Source organism: Cuculus canorus, chromosome 8 (genome assembly GCF_017976375.1).
Source record: "Cuculus canorus isolate bCucCan1 chromosome 8, bCucCan1.pri, whole genome shotgun sequence".
NCBI lineage: Eukaryota > Metazoa > Chordata > Aves > Cuculiformes > Cuculidae > Cuculus > Cuculus canorus.
This window is the reverse complement of record NC_071408.1, coordinates 11002289-11013767: the sequence shown is the minus strand read 5'-3', so window position 1 is coordinate 11013767 and position 11479 is coordinate 11002289. Positions and strand designations below refer to the sequence as shown.

At 40.0% G+C, this 11479-nt stretch overlaps 1 protein-coding gene across 5 annotated transcripts in view; it reads left to right on the top strand.

Annotated features, from left to right (window-relative positions):
- The first annotated feature begins 541 nt into the window (after positions 1-541).
- The window catches only part of CRB1 (crumbs cell polarity complex component 1), a 114559-nt gene continuing 103621 nt past the window's right edge, over positions 542-11479 (top strand). For 4 of the 5 annotated variants that reach the window (XM_054073268.1, XM_054073267.1, XM_054073270.1 and 1 more), the window contains exon 1: positions 542-865. In XM_054073268.1, coding sequence (XP_053929243.1) covers positions 736-865 — 130 coding nt within the window. In that variant the 5' untranslated portion in view covers positions 542-735. The remainder of the gene's footprint in view (positions 866-11479) is intronic. The other variant, XM_054073271.1, reaches the window with a different exon arrangement.

Genomic DNA, 11479 nt, shown 5'->3' with positions numbered 1-11479 from the left:
CTCTGGCCAGAAAGGAATGGAGTCCATCCCCTGCCCCTACCCCCTTCTCCTATTAATCTTACTGTGTCATCTCCTGAATCTGTAAATGACAGGTTCCTCTATGAGCACTTCAAAATTACAACTCAATGAAGCCTGGAGGATTCGTGCCAGCTCCCAACTGTTATGCTTTTTTGTGATGGCAAAAGCATTTAAATCCAGTGTAAACAAAACCAACAAAGCCAAAACAAATGCTTGTGGAGGAGAACAAACAAGGTTTCATCTTTTTACTTTACATGCTAATGAAGTAAGATACAGAGAAAATGCAGTGAGCAGAAAGAGCTCATTAGCTGACTTTATGCAAAAAAAGCATGAAGTGTTTATATTATGAATCAGGAAGAGAGTGATGTAAGGGAGGTTTAGTAGAAGACAGTGTGTGATATATTTTGAAAAATTAAAAGAGCGCTGTGCCTTAGCGGCAGAGCAGTGTCAGCCAGGCAGGGTGCACATCCCACGTCACAGCTCTGTAGCAGCGAGCTGGGGAAAGACTCCGGTCCAGCTCACAGACAAATCTGCACCAGGTTTGAAAAATCACTCAGACCTGCCAAAGTAAAACCTTAACAAGCACAACTGCCTTTTGAATCAAAGTCTGGAGGTTTGCAGTGAATAGGCTTGATGAGGGGCACAGGCAAAGATGGCTTGTAGGGGACTGTGTGCCTTGGGTATTATTTTAGTTTCAGAAATGAGAAAGCAGTGAAGATGAGCACCAGCCCTTTGGACAACAGACAACTCGGCAGACAATGTCCTATCAAGATGAATATGGCTCATTCAAGAATTAACTCTCTACTCATCTTCTACCTCAGTTTCTTGCTGCTCATCCACTTAAAAAGTAAGATTTGCACTTTTTCTTATTGTTCTGACATGTCCTCTGGGTAGATGGCTAGACGTGCACTTCTAGCAGTAAGCTTGTGTTGTCAGAAGGCTTTAAAAATTTGATGGAGATGCCAAAAAGATTTGGTCTGTGAAACTAAGTTGCCTGAACTCACTGAATGATAGCTTTCCTGATCTTCATGCCTAGACTTTTTTTTTCAAAAATGAGGAATGAAAGCATTTTAAACACCATGCTTCACATATTAAAAGTAAAGCAATAAAATGTTCTGTTAAAACTGTACTTATACTTTAAGGTCTTGCATTTTGTTACCATTCATCCAGTAAATTTAAACCTGTCTGCTTGAAATCTAGGTTAGTTTATCTTTAGCTAAAGCTTTCATGTCATATATTTTAGTAGGACTCATTACTTTATTATATATGCTTTTTTGATTACAACCTCTAGAGAAATCAGTCATTGAACAACTGTGATATATTTGGTGTTCTAAATATCTTCGTTATGAGAGAGCATAAAAGTCCAATTATTTTTATAGAGAAAATATTCTCGGCAAACTTCCACATATACAGAAGTATGCAAAATATTGGAGGTCACAATGGGTTTACTTGATAATTGTGTCAGGTGGTTGCGAGTGAATACAAGCCAAGGAGGCTAAATGGCCTCAGCCGGTGAGACTGATATATGTGTATGAAAAGCGGTAGCTCTTGAACATGTTTAAAATGAAGACAGGCAGGATGTGTGTCTGAGGAGGCTGTTTGATTTGCATCTGTTGAATGTGAATTGCAATAAGACAAAGCTTTGACCAGCTGCCATTAAACAAGAAGACTTGGCATTAGCGTACAGTGTTGTGTAATCTGGGTCACCTTCTGTTGCTGCATCGCTCAAATTGTTACTTGGACAGTTTACAGCCCAACATAAATTAAAGACTGAAAAGCAAACAGATGCAGTTGGATCAACCAGCACAGAACCCCGACCCCGTGCTCATTTTAAGATATAGGCAAAAATAGAGAATGTCAAAGAAACACGGTTTTTTCCTAGTAGGTTTCTTCTTTGGAGATGTACTGATGTGAATCAGGGAAGCCAGTGTGTTCTTTCTAAATTAGATCATAACAGGACATATCCTGAAAAAAAGAGAGACTGGATCTTACACTGTCAAAAAGCAATTTTTAAGGTCTGTATACTGTAGGATGAACAACCAGAAAGTCTTTGAGATACTCTGCAATCTAATTAAAAGAAAGCAATAGGAATGGTATTAGTTAAGAAAATTTCCTTTATACAGGGGGTAGGCAAAATCAGAACAAAATGTAAAAGATGTGGGAAAGGGAATAAAAAGTTAAGTGCTTATAAAATTAACCTTAAAAATCACCATGCACAAAGAAAGAATTGCTGGAATGTGAACAAAAGAAAAGTCCCCCCCTCCAAGCATCATTTAAAAAAATAAGATAAACCTAGGTTCTGGCTTTAACCTTGGGTGAGCTCTGCTCAATGCAGGATGCCAAAGGAGGGAGAAGTATTTATATCTAATTTTGTGCCTTTTCCTTAGCACAGTTGTATGGGATGACAGTTCAGATGTGGCGTGAGTTTTCTCTGGGTTATGGCCATATGGCCAGGCTCAAACAAGAGGCTTTTCAGTTGTGGAGGACTCTCCTTCTCAGGTAGATTTGTGGATATTGTAAACTGATGTGATGCAAACGGATATAAAAGGATGGAGCAGCTACAGAGGGAGCCAGACTCAGTCTCAGTTCCATATCTGTATCTATCGATGCAGTGTAAATACACTAAACGATCTTGATAGGTATATTCTCTCGTGAAAGTTTGTATGCCATTTGAAACTGCTAACCATTTCTGGTGATAAAAACATAACTGTGAACAGATAAAACAGAAATAGAATCAGATTAATTGACTGCAATTACTTCTGACATGATTGTTGATATTTATAGAAGTTATATCAACATTATACATTTAAAATCAATTTACTGAACTTGTCTTCCCTCCGAGGATTCTAATCTTAGGTGCTACTTGAAGTCTTCCTTATAATTATTTATTCTAAACAACTTCAGAAATAAATAGTATTTAGAATACAAGGCTTCCTAAGAACATACCTGCATATAACTTTTTCAGCTCATCCATTTTCCTGAAGTGAACAGAGGTATGCATACACTGAGAAGTGTCCCATAGAGACAGTATTTTTTTTAGCTACAGCTGTGTAGCTTTTCAGGAATGTTGCTACATGAAAGCTAAATATTCTAACAGCATAAAATGAATACGTTGAACTAAGAAGAAATACAAAGCTGTCCGATATTATTAAAGTAATTGTGTGCCCTCCTATTTGTAAAATGGGTTGTGTACTTTGAAATACATTATAAGATACTATTCTTTAATTCGTGTACACCACTAAGTGTCGCATAGGTTGTAAACTTTAATAGAAGTCTTCTGGTTGCACATAGATCTTCTGTAAAGCTGTAGACTAAGGTATTAAAGAATGTAGTCCTGTCTCTTGTGGTTCCTTTGAATTGCCAGGACAAGTAAAATGGTATTTTACCTCAATTATCACTAGTAACAGCACTTAACATAAAATAGGGATTTCAACCTGTAAATTACAGCCTTCTTACAAACAATATCTGTTTTGGTATTTTTTAAAAAAGTTGTATTGTATAAGTTGCTTTAGGGAAGACCATTTGTAATAAATTTAGTGTACTGGAACCCCAACTGATACATGGTACTGTCAGGTGCAACAGCTGTACAAATACGGCTGTTCAGAAACACATGTACTTGATAAAAAAGTACAGGTATACTTTCATTGTGCAAGGCTACATTTCCAAAAAGGTTGTGGGCTTAGTCCTCTCTTGGCACAGAAAAAAGGAGCCGGTTGGAGAGCCCTTGATGCCTTTTGTTTGTACACTGGCCTGCCCCGGGGCAAAAGCATCCGTCAGGTTGCTCTGATGTTTTTTATTGTCATATCCTTAAGGTGAAGTGATGCTGCTGGTGAAGGTGAAGGAGACTGCACACCTGCCCATAGCCAGGATTTCTCTGCTGGCAGGCAATATTTGTCCTAATTCACATTCAGTCTTCTTGACAACACAGAGATCATAACCACAGCTATGCTACAACACGGCAAGACTGGGAAGGCGTGGGCAAATTGTTAGAATTCATGTGTTGCAAGTCTCTTGTGGCTCTGCAAAACACATACTTCACAGGCTGTTTCCTTCACATGCGTGCTTACCGGTCGAGCTATGAATTGGTCAAAAAGAATCCGTACATTCTTTTCTTCATTATCCTCTGCCTCTTTCTCTGTTAGAAATTTCTGTTTTGCTGACACTAGTGCAAAATTAAATCAGATAAAATACACTATTTATCCTTGCATTGCCAGTTATTATTTCGTATACCAAGGAGCTTCTCCATCCCATAGGTGCTCAAGTCTTTGATATACTCTATAAAGTATATACTCGATAAAGTAAATATCTTTTTTATAATACCCTGCGAATTTTTTACAACCTCCAAAACACAAAACATGCAGATGTCTAACAACATAGAACCAATTATTTTTGCCTACTGACTCTGTAGACAGAGAGTTTCAGGCTTTGTGTAAAATTATGATCATATGAGTATGTGAAATAGTATTCCCCATGCCCTTAATGTGAAGACAGGGGTACAGGTCTGTGAATTCATTTATGCCTTGTGCACAGGATTATAACTATTATATGCAAGCCCTCAATGCAAGTTGGATTTATATAGTGCTTTGTGAACATAATTGTTTCCACAAATTATACCAAATGAACTACTTACTGAAAATTGATCTGAGGCATGTCCAGAGATGGTCAGCACCATATGAGGAGGGAACAATGAATCATTATGTACAATAGCTGACAGCATTGTACATAATAATAATAGCATCCCTCAAATCCAGAACTGCATGGGTAACTACTTGCTGCCATATTATTGTCTAACAGGAATTGCCAGAATACAAACCTGGGCAGAGTTGCTTAAGAAACAGGGTAAGAGAAATTTTGATTAATACAGGTACTTTTAGGCATTGATTTTGGAAGTGATTCTGCCTAGGGTCAAGTGCAAGTTCAGAATATTATCTCAATCCATCATACAAGAACTCATCTTTTCTCTTTGTTTTTCCTTTTTGTTGTTTTGATTTTGTTTTTACTATTTTTTTGAACAAGCTTTACAATGACTTATCTGTCACTGATGCAGGATTATAATTTTTTCCTTTTGGAAAAAAATATTTTCCTTTTGGAATTTTTTGCTTTTGAAAAAAAACTGTAAAACAAACCTTTTTAATTTAAAATCTATTTTTCTGCATTTTAATGACTTCATGACTTTTCAGCAGAGCTAAAGAAATTACTATTTACCTCACAGTAGTTCTCACAAATGTTCACAAATTAAGAATGGAATTTAATCTGGGTTTGCTGTTGATGTGAGAAGAATATCTGAGCTTTACTTGCAACTCTTTTCTGCTGCTCGGAGATACTGGCACTGTGCAATTTTTTCCCATGGACAAGATCTCTTAATTTCCTGCAACTATTTCCACTACTCACACAGCTGCTAATTACTGCTTAATTACTGTGCGAGGAATAAAGCTCTACTTGTAAAGAGATTTGTGGTTTTGCTCATACTGCTCATCACATACTCCTCTTTCACATTCAGATGACGCAAGTGGCTTTCCAATAAAGTATTGTTATACTTGATGAGTTCGTAGCAGGTTTGGTACTTCAGCAGACCCTCATTAGCCCGTTGTGGAGCGCGGCGCCTGTCAGAGCTGCAATCAGCAACATCTAAGCACAAGCACCAGCAGCCCTGCAGCTTCCCCTCTGTCCTAGCTGTCATAGACTGCATCTATACCATATAAAAAATGAAATATCTTTCAGATGTTTGCCATCATCTTAAATGAGTTTAAAGCAATAGCTTCTTGACTCAGTTTTAAGGATGTAAGTTGGGTTTTTTTATTCTTTCCATTTATATATTTTATTATGGATAATGTCTCCATCTCTGGAACCATTAAGAACATCCCAATCACACCTGTATTTGAGTCTTTCAATTCAAATTCTTACAACATGTCCTTAAAGTGCTACGCTTACCATTCCAGTAACAGAGCAAGACTACCAGGTTATAGACAACCCCTCTGCTGGGTGCTCTGTAAAATGGGAACTGTCTACACGGAGAACCTCTGGAGGCTGAACATTTCCTCACATCCTGTATTAGTCATCCAGAAATTACAATGTAAAATATCAGCATCTTTGAAAACTTAGCACTTAAATGTCATTGATTTTGGCAATACAGAATAAAACACAATGATGTATTCACAGTCAAGAAAAAGAAAGGGGATCCTGTAGCAGGAGCACTAATCAATCTCTCTGAGTGGGTGTTGTTTGGGTCTAATAACATCTTAGGAAAGAGTCCAAAGGGAAAGAAAGGAGATTGGGCAAATGGGTGTTTATTCTTCATACTCACATAGACCCACAGACTGCAAGCAGACCTTGAAACACTGATACATTGTGTGGTATCAGTGATAACGTACTGGAGAAACTGATGCTGGAGCGCTGGAGTGTCACACAAGTGGAGAACATAAACCTAATGTTCTCATATATGGATGACCCTTTCAAAGGTATCTCCATCCAAAGTCTACAACTATATCTAGCTATCCACAAGTTTTTATTCCTGTGTTTCTTTTGATGGACTGGACACCTAGGGAGTCCTGTCCCTGTGTAACTCCCTACACTTCAACTCTCTGCAGGAGGAAATTCATGGAAAAATAGTGCTGTTTAGAGAACCTGCATATCTTGATGGCCAAGTTAAGTACTGCCTATTTAAGAGCTATATCAAAAGGCAAATGTTTTGCTGTTATGTGTTGACAGGAATATGACACGTAAGACAGAGGAGAGTAGTCAATCCGCTATTCAGTACCGGCTATATCCACTTTTGAGGGCTGCTGTGAGAGAGGCAAGTAGGAAAATGCTGAAAAGGGACAGCAGAAATAGGAAGACATTTAGAAAGATGTGCCCTATGAGAAAGGGTCACAGGAAGAGAGGCCTGAGGGAGGACATCGCAGTCCTACCTACGCAAAAGAGAATGGCAATCAAGGAAGGAGATGAGATCGGTTGCTCTCTGTGACCTTTGGAAGGGCAGGCTCTGCAAGATAGTAGATTCCACATGCCGCAGGGAAGATTTAAGTGAACTTTCCCTATTGATGGATAATTAAATCTGTATATCAGAACTTTTAATAAGCAGGTTAGATAAGTATCTGCCAGAGAATGTCTAGTCTACTGTTACACAGCTGATGCGACACAGATGAAAGGCAGTCAGCACCAGCTTGGGGGGGAACTGTGAGGATGTCAGGTGATGAAGCCCCAGTGGAGCACAGGTCCCTGCTTGCCCCAAAGGCTGTGGTGGCTCAGAGGCTCCAGGGCAGCTCAGGTTTGGCGCCCAGGCTAGAAAAGTGGATGGCTCCATTCCCTCCAGCACCACAACCAGGGATTATCTGCTGCTCAAAACAAAGGCAGCCCTGCGCCTCACCCCATTTGTTGTATTAACAACAAAATCATTGTCTAAATTTCAGTTAGAAAATAGTTGATGTTATTCTTTGAGATATCAACTCTTATTTTTTTTTTTGCATTGTAGGCTTTAAATAAGCACTTCAGGCTACTGAAAGCACTCATTGTGATGGGAATTGATGGTCCCTTCGGCCCCCCCCCCAGCTAGAAACGATGTAAATTGATTTCCAGATTTCAGAGTCAAATAACTTAACCTTTTGCTTGCAGTTTGAGTATCCCTGATATATTGGCATTATGATGTAAGAAAACGTTACTAAATAGATTATTAATTGTATATTAATATTATAATAGTAAAAAAAAAAAACTGAAAAGGAATGGAAAACTTGGATTTCCTGGTGAACTTAAATTTTACAGCCACCTTCTCACTCCATGTAAAAAGGTGATACAAGACTAGAACCTACTGCACCAAAACAAATATCAGGAAACTCCTAGGAATCTCTTTAAGTACCCTTTCTGGACATGCCAAAAGAACTAATGATTCACAGTGTTCTAGGTCTTCGCTCTAATGCTTCTTTATCTAAGAGAAATTTAACATTTTATTTTTATGACAATAAAAATAACTTATTTCTAAAACACTAAGATTTTTTAAAAAGTATGTGTATATCCTGCCAGCTACCAAGCAATAAAAGGCTATGCGTTATTTCATTTTCCTTAACCTCTGAAATGCAGTGCTTTCACTGTAATAAATAAGCTAGAGAAACATCAGCCTAAGTGCCTTTGATCCTGCCTACAGGGGCATGCAGCCAAAGACCTCTCAAGGATACTTTTTTTTTTTTTTTATAATTCTCATGTCAGCATTAAGAAAATCATTTAGACAATGCCTCAATCTCTAGGCAACCTTGATTATTCCCTTTGTGCTTTGTGGTGGCCCAAAAAGGGAAAAAGTTCCTGATATTTAGATTTTCTAAAACAAACCTTTAAACCTAATTGACTCATCTAGAGTCACAGACGGTAGGCAGCAAGTAGATAAATGATGCATAATGTCTTATAGATTGATATTAGAGATTAATATGTTGATTTTAGAGACTGACATGTTTCATCAGTTCCCACTGCACTTTTTTGTTTCTGTAGCCATTCAGAGTGTCATAACATATGAAAGCCCTCTCACACCAACAAATAGCAAAAAACATCCCCAACCCAGATGAACATTTTTCCAACTGGATTCTTATGTTTACTTTATATTGATTATATTTCATTCACCCATAAAATGGGTCAACAGAAAATTGCTTCCGTCTTTTGACAAATACTCCAATTGACAATGCCTCTCTGCAGGCAGCCTGACACACGAGGACACACACCACACAGCTGCCACTGGAGTTCTAAAGGTCTCCTCCGGGCTGAGCAAAGCGTGTTCCTCTCCAGGCATCAACAAAGCAAGGCTGCAGTTGCTCCTACAACTTCAGGGTTAGGGCAGCTTCTGCCTGCCTGAAATCTTATCAGCGGGGATGGAAATCAAAATATTTCTAGGGCTAAATATTTCTGTGGGTAGAAAAGGGGCATGGGCTGCTAACCCGTTGCATACAATGCTCCTGCTCCAGCAGCTAAGGATCAGGGCACTTGCCTGGTACAGCCTTCTGTGCTGGGAAGTGCTGTGCACAAATAATCATGGGTGGATGCTCGAGGGAGAAACTCCTTGCTTCTTTTTACTGCTCTTGTTTGCCTGCCTAAGGCTGAGCATATTGGAATCTTCTTCCCTTTTATTGAATCATGAAACAGACAAAGCAGTTTTAATTGTATTATTCAAGGGATCCCGGACAGGGTGCTGTCATTAGTCAGGGGATCCCAGGCAGTTCCTTTGAAGTACCCTTGATCACAGTGATAGAGATTGAGATCAAGATGGTAGTTAAACAAATAACCTGGTTACCCCAAGCTGAGTACTTGGCCATGGACACAATGGCCTGACATTTCCTTTGCTGACAGTTTGAGTACTACTGTGTTCATATATTGCGGGACTACCAAAGCTGACTGCCCTCTAGTAGCTAAACCCAGGGCTGCTCTAATTCATATTCAGAGTGCCAGGGGAACTATAGGAGCAGACTGAAAGGCAGCATACATTCACCACACTCTTCCCCTTGACAGCTCTTGTCCCTTGCTGCGGTTTCTAACAGGAATGGTACAGAGCTCTTCATTAGCTCATTGCTCCACAAGGAGGGCCTTAGGTCTGAAATTCACTGTCATACATTTCTTCCTTTCTTTGAATGTGAGCTGGAGGACACTGAAAACAACATAATTTGACAGGAAGCCAAAGCAAGGACATAGAAAGACAGACAGTCATCAGTCCACAAGGATCCAAGCAACTGCAATTTCAATAACCTGCACTGGCGGATTACTCACCACAGGGACTCCAGAAGTCTATAATAATTTAACCTTGAAAAGACATGCCATCTGTACATGGCACTACCTTCAGATGTGTTTTGCTAAGCATTGTGGCAATTTGTAGGCACTTAAAAAGCAGCTGTGGCACTGCTCCTGCTATGGCTAACCATCCATGAATCCAAACATAGTCAAGTGTCCACACAGCTGAAAGGATACATCAGACTTTTTTATGAGCAAGAAGTCTACAGTATAACTCACCAACCTTCTAACAGCTGCAAACAGAGCCCCTGAGACTATGTCTGAACTATTATACATTGTTTTGCTGCTGCTTGGACATCAGCCACTTCTGGTGCTTAAATGGTGCAGTTGTGTTAGCACCGTGCTGAATCCAAGCTCGTGCTAAGAGGCAGCGCCTGTTAGGTGAGGCATTGTGCTGTGCTAGTACAACTAAATGGCACCTGCATTAGAGATGGCTCAAAGCACACAAAAAGGTGTTCTGCCTGCATCCATCTGTAATACTTATACCTTCTTATTTATTGTCATCATTCCAGGGTCTCTCTCTTAAATGCAATCAGGCAATGCTAAATATACCAAGAAATCTGCTGGTGATCTCATGTTGTGGGGTGGAAGAGTAAGCTGGAGCTGGGAATTACATACTGAGTTCTGAAAAAGTTAATTATAGGCCACATCAGATGAAATTCAGTTGCAATGGCCAAGGTAGAGACATGTGGTTCATCTCTGAGACTGCTGACTCTATGGGCTTCAAGAAGGGCAAAACCACTGCTGAGTTGTGTCCTGACTGTAACTGCTCTTCTGCACCAGCCTTCCTTTGATAGCCTCATGGATAAAGTACAGAGAGAAGGCACCAATCTTGTAAGATAAACAAACAGAGGGTGGGTAACAAAAGAAATAAGCAATGACAATGACAGAAGAAGCCGGGGAATTACACTGATATATCAAAGATTGTATCAGATCTATTGAATGGGTTGAAAAAGCTTAAGGCTCTTGTAGGTTTTTCCTGTCTCCATTCAATCTAAAAAGTAGAAATTAAAAGAACGTTGAAAGTAAAGCTCTACTTTGATTGCTAGCTCAAAATGTAGGAAAACAAAATCATAAAATCATAGAATGGTTTGGGTTGGAAGGGACCTTGAAGATCATCCAGTTCCAACACACCTGCAATGGGCAGGGACATCCCACCTGATCAGGCTGCCCAAGGCCCATCCAACCTGGTCTTGAACACCTCCAGGGATGGGGCAGCCACAGCTTCCCTGAGCAATCTGTACCAGTACCTCACCACTCTCATTGTGAAGAATTTTTTCCTAATATCTAATCTAAATCTTCCCCCTTCCAATTTGAAGCCATTGCCCCCCAACCGATCACTACATGGCCTCCCTACAAGTCCCTCCCCATCTTTCCTGCACACTCTCTTCAGGTACTGGAAGGTCGCTGTAAGGTCTCCTGAGAGCCTTCTCTTCTCCAGGTTGAACAACCCCAACTTTCTCAGCCTGTCCTCGTATGGAAGGCGCTCCAGCCCTCTGATCATCTTTGTAGCCTCCTCTGAAGCCGTTGCAACAGTTCCATACCCTTCGTATGTTGGGCATTCCAGAACTGGGCACAGTACTCCAGGTGGTGTCTCACAAGAGAGGAACAGAGGGGCAGAATCACTTCCCTCGCCCTGCTGGCCACGCTTCTTTGGATGCAGCCCAGGATACGGTTGGTCTTCTGGGCTGTGGGCACACAT